General features: G+C 33.8%; 1 protein-coding gene and 1 non-coding gene across 2 annotated transcripts; both read left to right on the top strand.

Annotated features, from left to right (window-relative positions):
* The first annotated feature begins 653 nt into the window (after positions 1 to 653).
* Positions 654 to 760, top strand: LOC120074857 (small nucleolar RNA R71). The gene has a single exon (XR_005481134.1). It is a non-coding gene; the product is annotated as a small nucleolar RNA R71 (small nucleolar RNA).
* Positions 761 to 14381: 13621 nt separating this feature from the next.
* Positions 14382 to 16758, top strand: LOC120074074 (fructose-bisphosphate aldolase 6, cytosolic-like). Its single transcript, XM_039027060.2, has 3 exons — positions 14382 to 14575; positions 15262 to 15489; positions 15624 to 16758. Exons 1-3 carry the CDS (start codon positions 14383 to 14385, stop codon positions 16442 to 16444), a joined length of 1242 nt encoding a protein of 413 aa, XP_038882988.2. The 5' UTR covers position 14382; the 3' UTR covers positions 16445 to 16758.
* The last annotated feature ends 950 nt before the right edge of the window (positions 16759 to 17708 follow it).

Here is a 17708-nt window from a genome sequence, read left to right as displayed (position 1 = left end):
TACGAATGGACGTCGCTTGATTCTGAAACACTATTTCATTCTTTTCAATATACTGCTTCAATAAACTCTCCAAAGATGAAGATTGAGGCGCCTGCGAACTGCTGGCTTAGTTTTGTATTTGATAATTTGTTCGCGGGAAAAATCTTGGTGGCCCTTCCTTTTGCACCACTGGTTGAAAATTTTGTTGTTGATTTTTCTACGAGAAGTTAGGGCGGTTTCTCCACCCGGGGTTGTAGGTGTTGGAAAAAGGATTATTTTTCACGAAATAGACAGATTGTGGGTTCCTCGAACACTCTTCCATTGAATGACCTTCACCGTAAGTAGCACAACTTGCGCTCGTTTGGTTGATTGCGTTGACTTGCCCACTATGCGTTCCTGGGCTACTGATTGCGATTCCTTGTATCAAATTCATCATCGCAGTCATTTGGTTTTGAAGGGATGCGATGGCCCCATTGCTTGCGTCACTGTCCTTTATTCTTAATCTTTGATCGCTTTCTCTCCAGTCTTCATGATTTTTAGAAATGTGATCAAGTATATTCTTGGCCTCATCGTATGTCTTATCAAGCAAACCTCCAGCTACTGCCGCATTAGCAGCCGTCTGTGATGCAGGGTTTAATCCGTGGTAGAAAATTTCCATCTGTAAACAATCTGGTAAGCCGTTATGTGGGCAATCTCTTACCAACCTTTTAAACCTCGCCCAGGCATCACTGAGCGATTCGTCAATATCCTGTTCAAAATTAGTGATCAACTTCCTCATTCTGGCATTTTCTGTCGGGAGGAAGTACTTCTTCATGAACTTCTCCACTACCTGTTCCCATGATATGATCTCCCCTGGTTCGAGAGAATAAGCCCATTTCTGTGCCTGGTCACACAACGAAAACAGGAACAATGTTAATCGAACCTCCTCAGCGGAGATGTTTGAGAACACAAACGTATTGCAGATTTCAATGAAACTCCGGAGGTGGGCCTGCGGATCCTTTCCAAGCCTACCGCCAAACTGTCCGATAGTTTGAATCATCTGTAGCATCACCGATTTCATTTCGAATCACAATCTGTCAAGTGTTGGCCTCATGATTCCTGGTGAGAAATCATAAAGGTTGGGCGATGCATAGTCCTAGATGGGCCTATTATGATCGTTCGCCAAGAGGATGGAATTTTCCATGATATTATTTGCGTTTGGTGCTCTATCTTTTGGTTGCTCCGCCATGTTTGGATCTTTCTTTTGTTGTCGTTGGCGGCAGTTTCTTCTTCTTCTTCGGAAAGTTCTCTCGATCTCTGGGTCGTAAATGAGCTTAGGAATTTGTCCTTCGCTCATACGACGCCCGCTTCTTCCTTTACCAAAGGAAAAGAGTGCATAGAGATAGAGAGTTTGCAAAGAAAATAAAAAAGTTACCATTAGCACAATGTATTGCCATAGTCCCTGAAAACGACGCCAAAAACTTGATGCGTGGTTAATGCGATGATATAATGGTGTAGAATGCGATGGTGGAGTATGCATTATGCATGCAAGTTTTCTTAGCAAGATCCAAGTATAAACCCTACTAAGTTTCCTACTAAGCCCAGGGTCGAACATAGGGACTATGGAAACAGTATGCGATGGTAAATTCTGATGACTTTGCGATGACAAATAAAACAATGCGTTAGTTGGTATGTTTGTTTAATGTATAAACTCTATGCGGCAGAATTGAGAAAAGAATCAATAACAATGAAAGTTACAATGAGTATGCGGGGAGAATGGGTTGAGAAGGTATTTAGCTAGCGCTTCCTAAGATTGCGTTCAAGCTATGCGATCATGCTACACACATACAACAACAATTCATCTTCCAATGCAAATGCTATAGTTCCTAGTTTTAGAACGCATGCGTGTATGCGATGATGTCTATAGGACTTATTCCTAAGTCTCTATTTCTTGCCTATGCGATGACGAATGATGCACACAGGTATACGGTGACCGTATACCATCATATCCTATCTCTAGGGTGCATGCGATGCGTTAATAGTAAACAGAACTTATTCCTAAGTTTCTATCTCTTGATTATGTGGTTCTAATCTGACTCTCCCGAGTCTAGATTCTAATTTGACTTTTCCAGGCCTAGATTCTATCCTCAGACCACCCTCCCTAACATCTCTAAAGGACGAATGACGCATACATAATACAAGATGATCGCATAAAATGAAGATCTCAAGTTATGCTAGCTAAGTGTTTCTCAACCCATTCGACAGTTTAGTTACTTATGCGTAATGTAAAGAGAGTGGACAAATATAGAGATGCAATTTCCATTTTATAAATAAAATCAGAATACAGTATGACAATGGAAAGTAAGGATAGAGAGCCTGGTAGCAATATCTTGCTTCCCAAGGCTTTACACTAAGTTTTCTCTACTCTGCCCAAAAGATGTTCTTGCTTCCGCAAGAGTCGACCCTCTCTCTGTTCTCAACGCTCCCCGGCACTCTTCCGAGTTAACCAGGACGATCTTTCAGCGTTGTCTATCTTTACTCACCTTCATCTTCTAAGTATGTAAAATCTAAGTATATGGTGAAGACAAACTCTAAATTCTGAATAGTGGAACCCCCCCACTCCTTTAACGAAGGTGGCCTTCGGTATTTATAGAGATTCAGGGTGAAGAGCTTTTCTCTCAAATGATTGCACTGATGGGATGTCATTAATTCTCTATCTGATGCATCGATTAATTGTCACCGAAAATTTGAGTATACTTGCTAGAGTGTGTCGTTAACGGCTTGTCAACTTAATTCAGAATTGTTCGTAATTAACTTTCTTTTCCATCGTGATTTATTAAGCTTCCACCTTGATGCGTCGGCTCTATGCGGCCACCTTCTTGAGCAGATCTTCGCGAACACATACGATCACATAGCCTTGCGGTCGCAATCTCTTATGCGCTCGGATGCTAATTTCCTTGGATTGCAATTCTGCCTTGCGCCAATGCATTTTCCTGCACAAAATACATAAATTACCTGCTTTAATGTGATAGACACATGCGATCGCAATATTCTAAACTTAATGCTTTTGGACGCGATTTTATATATTTTTGTCGTTGCAATCCTTCATTGTTTTGTATCTTGCATTGTAATAACGTGCATTTCTGCCCGTTATCAAACACCCATGATGCCATGAGGTGATGCACAAAAACTTTATCCAACCTAATGCGAGAGACCGAGGGATATGTTGTCACATGTCCCGCTCCCACTTACTATGAATATTCTCTCCATTCACCTTGGTATTGACCTACTCAAATGCCACCCGTAGGGGGACACTCCCTGGTGCCTCGAGGCTGAGGATAGATCTCACATTGTGAACTTTTAGGGAGAAACATGTAGAGGTAAAATTGAACTATCATATACTCCATTTTCCTCCCACTGAATGTTCTACTTAGGATTCAATAACTTAGAAAATCCAGCTACTGATTTTAATTAAGTGATTTGTTTAATTTTCTAAAAAACAACACTTTCTTTTGATAATTAAACAACTTTTATTCAAGTATTATTAAACTATTTAACAGACTTTCATCAAATTTGCATGCATGTAACAAATCTATCTAATTCACTTTTCTAGGTAAGTTCTCAGATAAGGGTGCGACGTTTCCATAGACATAAGTACCCTAGTCTAGCCAGAACTAGCCTTAGCCAAAAGGTCCCTTATAGATACATTTGTTACATATTTAATCTTTTATTAGATCAATTTAATCCTATTAAACCGATTTAAAAGATTAAACTTAGATTTCTAATCTTATTAGAAATGTGATCTTAGGTCTATCTCAATCAAATTTTAAAACACTTTTAGAAAATGATTAAAGCCTAAGGTTTGCATTCAACTCTTTATTATTGATTTTAATTCTAATTTCATTAATTATAACACTTATAAAAAAAATGAAACAATTAAAACCAATCATTGCAAGAATGACATACATAAGTTATTTATAACAATTATAAATTAACCTAAGGTACTGTCATGTTTTATGCAATGTTCATTCATTACCAATATATAACTTTTAAATGAACAAGTAATGAACTAAGCTATAGCATACATTCCGTATATACATACAACCTTATATTATAACATTTACAATATAATTGATGCATGGATTGTTGGGATTGGTGTCCTAATTCTCCCGGAGTCTCGTTGTTTTGTAAGGATATACATTGTTTAATGAATAAAATAAGTGTTATTTAATTCTGGCATTTACTCATATCCAATAAACAAAGTTTCTTGGTTATCTTATATGTACTTAAGCATGTATATGTGATATACAAGTGGATCATGCCTTAAGTGATAACCTAAATAGGTTTGTAGTATAAGGATTAAGGTGAGATACCTGATCTTAGTGACACTACAGATACGACCCGCTTTGTAGAGGTTGCAAATGTTGTAAACTACTACAGATGGTAGATCCTGACCACTCATGTAGAGACGTGCGAGCAGGGGTGTCCTATACAAAGAGTTTGTATAAGACTAGACCACGAGATGACTAGACTCTATATATAACGTAGTTGATACTGGAGACTTACATCTCACCTAAATGACCATAGGTGACACGACCTCAATCCTGAGTGTTTTGGGAACTTCTGCCTTTGAGGGCAGTCCTTTGATTAGTATGGATAAGAGTGGCCAGATTGCCAACTCAACATACCTACCTTTTTGAGGACTTGTCTGATCTGGGAGCTGGGAACTCAATCCACAATATGGAATTAACTTCTTTCTCGAAGCAAGGATAAGTAGAGAGATTTCTCTCTTAAGAGCTGATTTCGAGGCTTGAACATAGTGGCCACAACTTCTCTTTGGAAGAGAAGACTCAGTCATAGTAGGACTATGACTTATTTTCATTAGAGGGATCAATGGTAATTAAGAAGTTAGATGTAACTACAGAGGCATACCGGTTATTGGCCCAGCTGTACTTACGAGTGATCTGTGAAGGGTTGTCGCACTTCTGATTGATTAAGATGGACACATAATATATATGTGGTAAGGAGAGTTCAGTTGTCGGTCTTTAATGGAGTGTTTGGCAGTTAATAGATGGTGGATCCTATGACTAAAGAGTTTAGTCAATTATTCACGTATCGTTGGAGCTTAGTCAGTTATTCACGTACCATTGGAGCTTCGAGCTACAGGTCCATAAGGTCCCCTTGGTAGCTCAATGGATTCAGTTGAGGATCAGTTCTTGGTGTCGATTTGAAATGTTCAAATTGATAAGAGGTATTTTGATTATATATAATATAATTGATATGATGTATGAGATACATTTAGTGGAGGATTAAGTAAATGAGATTTACATTAAGTACCATGGAATAGAAAAAGAACTATGGTTTATATGTTTCATGAGATGAAATATTAAAACTATAGGTTATAAATATAGTATGATAAGTTGGTTATCATTTATATTTATAATAATATTAATTATTGGATAATTAAATTTTTTTCTTTAATAACCAATTGGGTGGGAGGTTATTGGTGGTTCATGGTAACCGTGAGATAAAAGGAAAATTATTTTCCTAATTTTAATAAGTTTTTACAAAAAGTTTTTGTCAAAAATTGTTTTGAGATTTCTCTCTCTGAAAAAAGAAACTCATGGAAGTTGTCAAGTAAATGCAGATTTACTAAACGACAGCTTGAGCGAAGTAAATGATCTTGTAGTGTTTTGTAGGCGACAAACACTGTGCTAAACGATGAGTTAAACGATCGCTTAGCTTTTGTTAGACGATTACTTAGCTTTAGCTAAACGATTGGGTATCGACCTATGCGATAGGTTTTTGTCTTCTCTCACTTACCCAATCATGTACACGATTGTTCATTCCTCCTTCGTCTGCTTCATTCCAAGTCTTCACAGAGCCCACCCTCTGGATTCTCGTATCGAGAATACCAAGGTAACCTTCTTGGTGGTTTCTTACTCAACTCGACACCGTCGAGGATTTGTGAAGGCCGTTCGTGTTCTTGATGGAATGTTCGTGATCGAGGCAATCGCTGAGGACGAGCGCGGAGTGTTCGTGCAGTGTTACAGTCGTGTTGTTCGAGCGTTCGAGGTTGCTGTGTTCGAGCGTTTGTGAGCAAAGAGCATGGAGACGAGTCGACAAACTTTCGTATCATTTTCCTTCTTTATTTGATTGTTCATGCTGTAATTTTTGTATTGATTGCATAACTATATGTTTTGTTTAGGACTGTAATTTGTAATGTTCATTCATGATTGTAATTTGTAATGTTCAATTGTATTGTAATTGTAATTTGGAATTCAATTGGAATCCCCGCCCCTGTCCCCACCTTCAAATGACGGCGACAGGGGGCGGGAATAGGGAAGAATTTTTCCCATGGGGTCGGGGCCCCGGCCTAGCCCCGTTGCCAACCCTACATCTAAGTAGACCAATTGAAAGGTGCCACTTAAAGCATAGGAGGAATGACACATGGTTAGTTTTTTATTTTTGGATTGATTTTAAAAAGGAAATAAATTCAAAAAGAAAAATAATTTCATATGATATTATGTTTGTGTCTAATGACTAATTTTGGATACATGGTGTGCTTTTGCTTTTGGTGGGTTTTTAAAAAAATGATTTTAAAAGATATATAATATTATATTATTTGTTGCTTATGTCTAACGGCTAGTTGAGTTTAAGATCTTCACCATTGATTTTTCTTTTCCAAGATCCAATGACCCAAATTAAATGTGGTTTTCAATAATTTTCCTCTCTATTTAAACTCATCTTCTTCTCCAATTTGTGACAACCATTTTTGTTATTTTTAATCATCCATAACTCATTAAGTCACTATTGTTGCTCTCTCTCCATGCTTCAATTTTCTTATTTTTATTTTCTTCTTGAGAGAGATATTTTATGTTGTTAAGATTAATTCATTGAATGCTAAATTTTTAAATCTACTCTTCAAGAGAGTTTTTCTCATATTGTTCTTCATTCCTAAATTCATTGTAAGGGTTTCTCTTAATCCCTAAAAAGAGTGGTTGTAACTAAAGGAAATCGATCATGAGGATTTCCATGAGTAGCGGAAAGATCATTTTTACAATCATATATGAATTTTACAAATTACAATCATACACAGAAACATGTGCTTATGCATTCATTACAAAAATTACAGCATGATACAATAAATGATCAAGGAGAAATATATACACATTTGTAGATTCGTCACCAAGGTCTTTGATCACGATCGCTCGAACACAGTAACCTTGAACGCTCGTCCAACACGATCGGTACACAACACAATCACTGCACACTCGAACTCAGCGATCGCCTCGGTCACGAACACCCCAACAACATGAATGACCTCCACAGAACCTCGACGATGTCAAGTTGAGAATGACACCACCAAGAAGGCTACCTTGGTATTCTCGGTGTGGGAATACAGAGGGTGGGTTCTGTGTGGACTTGGTTTGAGGCAGAAGACGCACGAAACAACAATCGTGTAAACAATTGAGCAAGTGGGAGAAGGTTGAACCTATCGTATAGGTCGATGCTCAATCGTTTAGCAAAAGCTAAACGATCGTTTACCTCATCACTTAGTTGCATATCTGTCGCCTATAAACACTACACAATCGTTTATCTTAGTCAAGCTGTCGCTTAGTAAATTCTATTTATTTGACAACTTCCGTGAGATTATTTTTTGAGAGAGAAAATCTCAAAATCAATTTTTTCAACATTACTAAAAATAGGAAAACAATTTTCCTTTTATCTCACGTTTACCATGAAACTACCAAAACTTTCCATTTAATTGGTTATTAGAGAAAAAGATTTAATTATCCAATAATTAATATTATTATAAATATAAATGATAACCAACTTATCATACTATATTTATAACTTATAGTTTTAACATTTCATCTCATGAAACATATAAACCATAGCTCTTTTCCTATTCCATGGTACTTAATGTAAATCTCATTTACATTAATCCTCCACTAGATATATCTCATATCGTATACTGATCATATAATATATAATCGAATTACCTCTTGTCAATTTGAACATTTCAAATAAACACCAAGAACTGATCCTCAACTGAATCTATTGAGCTACCAAGAGGATCTTATGGACCTGTAGTTCGAAGCTTCAACGGTACGTAAATAACTGACTAAACTCTTTAGTCACGGGATCACCACCCATTAACTGCTAGGCACTACACTAAAGACTGACAGCTGAATTCTCCTTACCACAGATATATTATGTATCCATCTTAACCAATCAGCAACGTGACAACCCTTCACAGATCGCTCGTAAGTACAGCTCGGCCAATAATTGTTATGTCCTGTAGTTACATCTAACTCTTTAAGTACCATTGATCCCTCTAATGAACATAAGTCATAGTCCTACTATGATCGAGTCCTCTCTTCCAAAGAGAAGTTGTGGCCACTATGTTCAAGCTTCAGAATCAGCCCTTAAGGGAGCAATCTCTCTACTTATCCCTGCTTCGAGAAAGAAGTAAATTCCATCTTGTGGATTGAGTTCCTAACTCCCAGAGCAGAAAATTCCCCAAAAAGGTAGGTATGTTAAGTTGGCAATCTGGCCACTCTCACCCATACTAATCAAAAGACCGCCCTCAAAGGCAGGAGTTCCTAAAACTCTCCGGATTAAGGTCGTGTCACCTATGGTCGTTTAGGTGAGATGTAAGTCTCCAGTATCAACGGCGTTACATATAGAGTCTAGTCATCTCGTGGTCCAGTCTTATACAAACTCTTTGTATAGAACACCCCCCCTCGCACGTCTCCACATGAGTGGTCAGGATTTACCATCTGTAGTAGTTTATAACATTTGCAAACCTTTACAAAGCGGGTCGTATCTATAGTATCACCAAGATCAGGTATCCCACCTTAATCTTTATACTACAGACCTATTTAGGTTATCACTTAAGGCATGATCCACTTGTATATCACATATATATGCTTAAGTTCACATAAGATAACCAAGGAGTTTATTGGATATGAGTAAATGCCAGAGTGAAATAACAATTATTTTATTCATCAAACAACGTGTATCATTACAAACAACGAGACTCTGGGAGAATTAGGACACCAATCCGAATAGTAACAGTTTGATCTTCAACCGTGGAAAGAGTCAAGTTCGTAGTGATATACCCAAGAGGAGTTTGGGAAGTGGATGTAGACCGGTTATGTCGAACCACTATAAGATTTTTTGTGTCAATTTCTCTATCCATCTCTTATTTAATTTTGTAATAATTTGTTCTAATATTTTATTGCTTGAAATTAATTGCAATTTATATTATTGAAATTAATTGCTCATATTGGATTATTTTGATTAGTTGTTCTTAAATTTCTATATCTATTATCAATCTTGTTATGAGAACCAATTTTTGGGTACTTTAAAGTAGTATTATTAACTTCTTGATTATTTTGAGTTGAATTTATTGTTTAAACTACTTGTTAGCAAAAAAGTTTGTTAATTTGTTTAATTGGGCCCACATTGTAGAAACTTTTAAATTACTTTTATTAAACTCTACTCACCCCTCTAGGGTTGCCATACCGATCCTACGATCTTCAAATAAGAAAAACACATTTGATTATGATAAATCTTATACAAAAATCAAATTATAAGAACTACTTGCAGATCCTGGTCTATAGCCAAAATTTATGATTATGATTATAATACCCAAAATGAAACTTGTAGAACATACTTATGAAAAGATCTATGTTAGCCTCGAAATCATGGATCGATTTTTTTTAATTACCTTTGTATATGTATGGTGCCCCCTATATAAAATTTATGGATCTATCATTTATACATTTAGACTTTTTTTAAGAAAAGTCACTTTGCTTCATCTAAAATCACTTGATAAGCTTATACTAAACTCACTTTAAATTATTTTTATTGTTTTCAGATGTGTTTATAAAAAATTGATTTTATATAAGGTTCTTTGGATTGCAGATACTGTTCCATGAGTATAGATATTAAATATATGAGATTTGAATGTCTGAGATAATTAATGTATATGTTTGGATATGCATGATAATTAATTTTTGAAAGTTAAATATACGTGTTCAATTTATTAATTTTGTATACTCATTTAAATGTAAGAGACCAATTTATATAGTCATCGATTAAATTTAATGTGAAATTTTATGAAACAAACCGGTCCTAAAGTATTTTTTTTCCAAAGTTATTTCAAACGAGCTACAAGTGTTATAGAGTCCTTACCCTGAACAATTATAGGTGTAAAATATAAATTGTTAAATGAAAAAAATGAATATGAAGCATGATGCACGATGTATTTCGTTCTCTCTCTTAAGTTGACTATCAAAACTTAATCACGCTCAAAATAACATACGTCATACGGCATGTGTAATTTAATTAATTTAAGCTTTTCAAATTCATTAACAACAATAATTCATACACACTACAAAGTCATACCACCTATGTCACCAAACTAATATCGTTACCAGAAGTCTCCATCCCTACATGGAATGAGTTCCTTTTTTTTTGTTTTTGTTTTTATTTTTAAAATTTTTTAATTGAACATTATTAAAATTATTTGGAAGGATAAATCAAAGCTTTTCAAGATTAATTGTTACTAATAATTCATAAGATAAAACTAAAAAATCACTCAATTTATCGTGCAAATGCAATTTGAACTATACCAATATTAAGATATATGTTGATGCAAATATTAAAAGAAATTGTTATTAAAAAAAAAACGAGTCCATTTCCTAAGAACATCATGACGAGGGCAAATGAGCATTGGACTTAAAGTACACTCATGGATTGTTTGGATCACAAATATTGTTTTATAAGTTTGGATATTAAATATTTGTGATAATTAATGTTTGTGTTTGGATTTGTAGGATAATTAATATCTAGAAGTTAATGTATTTGATTTACCAATTTTGAATATAAAAAACTAAAATTAAATAATTATTTAATCAAAGGTAAAAGAACAAGTAATATGGTCATTATTAAATTTAATTATTTAATATATTGTTATTATTTAATCACTTAAAATAACAATAAATAATATTTTTTAACTGAAAATTATTTAAATAATTTATTTCGTTAGTAAAAATAATTATATAAATATAAATTAATTGAAATATTAATAATCAATAATAAAATTTTATATTAAGTAGGTATGATAACATAAAATATTAATGATAAATATATAGTTGACATTTATTATGTCTAAATGTTATACTTATATTTAATAATTAATTAAAATTAATACTAATGATTAATTGATATTCATTTATTAATTAATCAGACTTTATTCATCTCCTAGGTATAAAAATTCTATAAATATAGTGATACTAAAAAACTTGCTGAATGGATTTTAAAGTTTTCTTAATAATATGATATCCTGAATTTTAAAAAGTAAAAGAGTGTGAAATAAACAAGGATACCAAATGTCTGTATGAAATTTTATGGTAATATCTGTGAAACAGACCCTTGGAAAGAAACTCCTTTGAATGTGTTAGAGGTGATCATTGAAACAACTAAAATCGAACCGAATGCTAAAATGAATTAGAACTGAATTAATGTGGTTCAGTTCGTTTTAATATATTTTTAAACCGAATTATTGCAGTTCGGTTCAATTTCAAATTTGAAAATTGATTTGAAACCGAACCGAACTAAACCACTTTTTTAATAAATATATCAACAAATAATATATATAATTTAGAAAATATGAACAAGCACAAACAATTTATATAAAAAAATCCGTAAAATTGAACCAAACCAAACCGCTTATAATTTAGAAAATACGAAAAAGTATAAAAAATTAAAAAAAAAAAAGAAAAAAAGAAAACTGTGAAACCAAACTGAACACACTTTTTAAAATTTGTAGTTTGCTTCTGTTTGAATCTCAAACCAAACTAAATCGAATCGTGAACAAATATGGTAGCTTTTGATATGTACATAGATAAGTGAGTCAAAACAACATGTAATTGACAATTTTTGTACCTTTTGAAACGTAATTATAATATGATAATTTTGAATCGAGTTCATTTAAACAAAATAAAAAAAGGTAATTGGTTGAAAATTTTAATTAAGTAAAACAAGAGTAATTTCAAGCTGAAATGATAGAGACATACAATGTCATACTTTTCTTTTACAAAACGTAGGGTGGATTCTAATATTAAAATACTGGATCTATATTGACGTTGGGACGTTAAATTTGGAAGTATAGTTGGTAGAATTAGAGCGGGGGTGGGCAGATGGGAGCATTGTAAATGCCTCAAAACCGAGAGCTAACCGATAAAACCGATGAAAAAAGACCTCATCCTGCGCTCTCGGTGTCGCTCTCGGTTTTGCCTCCTTCCAACCAAATTTACCAATCCCCCATCTCCACACCAACCCACTTTTCTTTTATTATTCTTTTTTTCTAAACCCCAACTTTTTTCTATTTCCACTTTTGACCTCTTCTTGGGCCCATTCACAACTAATTAATTTCTTTTTTCTTTACTTCTTAAAGAAAAAAAATCTCTCTTTTTTCTTTTCTCTTCACTTCAACAAATACAAGCTTATGTACACTAAAAACAACAACTAAAACTAAAAAACAAATACAAGCTTATATAAAGCAATAAAAGAAATAAATTCATTACAATATATATGCTATAGAGAGGGAGGACGACATTTGATAGGTAATTTAAAAATAAAGAATTCAATCAAAGTTGAGTTGTATTTCATATTTTTTATATTTGTATTTGGTATTACATTTAAAAATTGGATTCTAATTTGAATAATTGTTTTAGATGTGTTTCATACTGTATTAAAAAACCAGAAAAATCATTATAGTTACCCATCAAATATTAGGTCGAATAAATATAATTTATGAGGATGTTTTATATTGTTGATGTCAAATATTGGACACGAAAAAATGCATATGCTTTTACGTAACAACGATAAATTAGTAATTTGAGGAAGAGAGGGTCTGCAAAATAAAGAAAAAAAGCTCTAATGCCAAAAAGAAGAAGTCATAAATAAATCTAGATCCTAGATCAATTTATCTCATGTGGAGTTTACGTTTTTTTTTCCTTATGGATCTTTCCTGATCTTAATAAGTTAGGATTAGATTTGATAAGATAATTAATTACCTAATACTTGGACTTATTTGAATTAAGTCCACTTTATCTTATACTTATCTTTGGCATATTTTGTCAAGTCCAAATTCACCTACAACAATGTTATTTTTTAATATAATTATTTCGTAATACTATATAATTTATAATGCATACTTAAATGATAACAATTGATTTGAGTTTATAATATGAAATACAATATTTCTAGGGGTAATTATTTTAAATGGTAAAACTGTTAAAAATATTTTCAAGTATAACAAAATTTCACTATCTATTAGTGATAGAACGTGATAGATCACCATATAATTTTATCACTAAAACTAATAGATGTTTATCACGGTATATTGTAGTTTATCATTGATAGATAGTGACATTTGTTATATTTATAAATAAATTGATTCATTTTCATTTATTTAAAAACAACCATATTTCGAAATATTTTTCTCTTTTCTTTTCACATAATTTTGCATTTTAAAATTTTAAACTCAAAATCTCATTATAAAAAATTAAATTTAAAATATAGATACACTGATAATATAAAAATGTTATTTTTAGAATGTGTATAGTTTGAATTACATAATTCGAAAACAATTTTAAACAACATAATTCATATCATTGGCTAAAATAAATTTACTAAACTCTTAAATCTGAAAAATAAAATAAAATTCAAATGGTAAACCAAATGTAACCCAATTATCACTGGAATACTACACCCCACCATGTTCAAAGGGTTAATATGTCTTCTCCCTTCTAAATGGATCAATTCATAACCTTCTAAAGGGTTAAAAATGTATTTTACGTAAAAAGTAAAATATTTTCAAACAAGTCTACATTATTAATATAAAAAAAAAACAAGGTTAAAAGAAACTTCCTAACTTTGCCATTCGTTTTAATAATATTTTTATTATTTCAAATGTTGCAATATTATCTATAATATTTTTTTTTATAAATTTTCAAAACTTCTCTTAAGATAACAATTCTTTAGAATTTAAATTATGTCGCAATGATCTAGAATGATGTAGTGATCTAAATCATTGTTATAAGTCATTATCACAATAGTGTAACTTTTAAAAATATATGAATGTTACTAAAAGTGAGAAGTATAGTTTTTTATTATTTACATAAAGTACAAATTATCAACCTAGAAGTAAAAAATTCGAATCAACATTTAGGTTGAAATCGATTTTTTATAATAATTAAAAAAAGAATAAAATGAAAGGGTAGAAATTTGGTCCAAGAGAAAGAAACATAAGCGGAGTAAGTGGACAAAGCGGGACGGCCCAACGAAGGAAGGGCAAAATAGTAAAATCGAGAAAAGGTTCGTTGGTTGAAATGTCACGTGCACATGATGAAAAGTCCGTGGCGATGCACATTTCTCGCAGTTTCCGCCCTCCTTAAAAACCCTAACCCTTTCTCCATCTTCGTATATCCCTTCGCCATTTTGCCGTTACCTCTCCTGCATTTTTCCCCAAACCACCCTTTTTCCTCTCTTACTTTTAACTCTTCGAAAATGTCTTGCTACAGAGGCAAATACGCTGGTAATCATCTCTCCTCTTTTCCTTTCATGCATGCATGTGGTCTTTAATCCAGATCTACTGTCCGATGTTAACTATGCTTCTATCGATCTACGTTTGTTTCTATTTTTTGCTTCTAATCTTCCCATTTTCGTTTATGGGTTCTGTAGTTTTCTGCTCATTTGATGATCTGATCCATCGTTTTTGGCTTCAATTCTTGCTATAGATTTAGATTTTTTTCTCGTTCCGGTTTATTGTTCATTAGATCCGTAGGATCGCAGTCCAGATCTGTGTTTTGAGATTTGTTCTCTATTAGGGTAAGCAAGAATATACCCAAAGAACTATACTTTCCCTTTAATGAAGTTGTTGACTGAGTGCGATCTACTTTTAGATTTTAATCTTATGACTTATGAGTAGTGTTTCATATCATGATTTTGAAATATGGTTCTTTTCTACCAACTGTCCATGTTTTTGGAAAATGTATGTACTTTGAAAATGGCGTTTTGTTTTATTTATATCCTTTATGTTGAGTTTGCACTTTTTGTTTATGGACCATGTTATTGAATTTAGTTTTTACAAGAAGACAAATTCTAATGGGCCTTATGATTTTGTAGCTTTTGATATGGCGATACTTTTCTTAAGGAATTTTCTAAATGACCCGTCTCCCTTCTGATGTTTATTTTTATAATTTCGTATTTTCTGTCTTTTAGACGAGCTTATTGCCAATGCTGCCTACATTGGAACTCCTGGAAAGGGTATTCTTGCTGCTGATGAATCAACTGGCACAATTGGAAAGCGTCTTTCCAGTATCAATGTTGAGAATGTTGAAACAAACAGACGTGCTCTTCGTGAGCTCCTTTTCACTGCTCCTAATGTTCTTCAATACCTCAGTGGGGTCATTCTCTTCGAGGAAACACTCTACCAGAAGACAGCTGCAGGTATATCATCTAATCACTCCATTTCTTGTTTGGGTTAATATTTTCATGGGGTCTTCACTTTAACATTATACCTGAAAAGTTGTGGATAGACCATGGTTTCTCACTATTGCTTCCCCCTCTATTCCTTTGTGTAGGCAAGCCTTTTGTTGATGTTTTGAAGGAAGGTGGCGTTCTCCCTGGCATTAAGGTTGACAAGGGCACTGTTGAACTTGCTGGAACTGATGGCGAAACCACAACCCAGGGTCTTGATGACCTTGCCAAGCGCTGCCAAAAGTATTATGAAGCTGGTGCTCGTTTTGCCAAATGGCGTGCAGTGCTCAAGATTGGTCCTAACGAACCCTCACAGTTGTCCATTAATGAAAATGCCAATGGATTGGCCAGGTATGCTATCATTTGCCAGGAGAATGGGCTGGTACCTATTGTTGAGCCTGAGATCTTGGTTGATGGTCCTCATGACATCAAGAAGTGTGCTGATGTTACTGAACGAGTTCTTGCTGCATGCTACAAGGCTCTAAATGACCACCACGTTCTCCTTGAAGGAACCTTGTTGAAGCCCAACATGGTTACCCCTGGATCTCAAGCTGCAAAGGTTGCACCAGAAGTTATTGCAGAGCACACCGTCCTTGCCCTACAGCGAACTGTTCCTGCTGCAGTTCCAGCTATTGTGTTCTTGTCTGGTGGACAGAGCGAAGAGGAGGCCACCATCAACCTTAATGCCATGAACAAACTGAAGGGGAAGAAGCCATGGTCTCTTTCTTTCTCCTTTGGACGTGCCCTGCAGCAGAGTACTCTCAAGGCATGGTCTGGAAAGGATGAAAACATCCCCAAGGCTCAGGCTGCTTTGCTCGTGAGGTGCAAGGCCAACTCTGAAGCAACTCTTGGAACTTACAAGGGTGATGCTAAGCTCAGTGAGGGTGCCGGTGAGAGCCTCCACGTCGAGAACTACAAGTATTGATTAGTTTTGGGACTCAAGATCTTGTTTTAGACCCAAAAAAAGAAAAGCAAAAAAAGGCTGAGGCCATATTGTGTTTTGAATTCTCTCTCTCAGGCATCGTAGGAGTAGCTCTTTTTCTAATCTCAATGCTAATATCAAGTTATGTTAGGCGTTGGTAATAAGCTTGAGGAGCGTTTGGCATGCGGGTTTTTTGCAAGTTTTTAATTTTATTTTATTTTTTACATTTCAGTTGAGAACTGAGTTATCTTCTGTTTTTAGTTGTAATTTTGAATTTTTATCGATTGATAATACCATTCATGATGTGAGTTGTGTTATATTGCCGCACCTTTATGAGTTAGTAGTAATCAATTATTTTGAACGTTATGGTTATTTTACATTGCCTTGATCTGCAGGGCAACTTGAGTGAATTCTTTATTCGAGAAATTTGTATGGTTTGGGTTAATGTCTCATATTGGTGTTTGAAATAGGGGTGTTAAAAAATTTGATGACCAAAAAATTCGATCATTAAATTTGATTTAAGATAGTTCAATGTAACCACAAAGGCCTGGATCCCCATGTTTGAGCTTGTGATATTCAAGGTTCATGGTCTCATTTTATCTCAAGTAATGAGTGTAACCCATTTAGAACCTCTATTATTATATATCATATTGTATAATGTTGGGGAATTTGATTAATATATTTTTCTTCTGAAAAAAACTCTCACCATGGATATCAGCTGCCTTCATTATTGGTTTAAAACATAACTTCTCTTCTACTTGTGTTTTTCGGAAAAGGGTATAAACCAAATAATGAACTGATGTATAAACCAGAACTGATGTTATAAGCTAAAAGTGATCTTAAACTTGTTTGATAAATGACATGTATTCTTTCACGTAAGAAGTTTGATTCTACGGTTAAAATAATATTTATGCATACTTGTTATATTCATTTATCAATTGGTCACTCCATCCTAGTTATATGGCCATTGGTTTGAACTAACGGAAAGTATGAGACTAAAATTGAACAAACAACAAACTTTAAAGTTCAGAAACTAAAATAATATTTTAACCTAAAGAGTACCAATCTTTTATCATAATTTCTTTTTCTTCGGTAAATTTAAAAACACAAAAGTTTTGTAAGATTATTTAAATATACATTATTAATAGCAAAAATCCTAGCTAAAAGATTACCAATAATAAATAAAGCTAAATTAGGCCAAATACCCGAAATGTTTTAAGAGTATTTTTGAACTTCAAAAGTTTTATTTGTAGGATCAATATGACAA

The sequence above is a fragment of the Benincasa hispida genome, chromosome 3, assembly GCF_027475165.1.
Source record: "Benincasa hispida cultivar pf3 chromosome 3, pf3_genome.v1.1, whole genome shotgun sequence".
In the NCBI taxonomy this organism is placed as follows: Eukaryota; Viridiplantae; Streptophyta; class Magnoliopsida; order Cucurbitales; family Cucurbitaceae; genus Benincasa; species Benincasa hispida.
The sequence above is the reverse complement of the archived record's forward strand: the minus strand, read 5'-3'. Positions and strand labels throughout refer to the sequence as shown.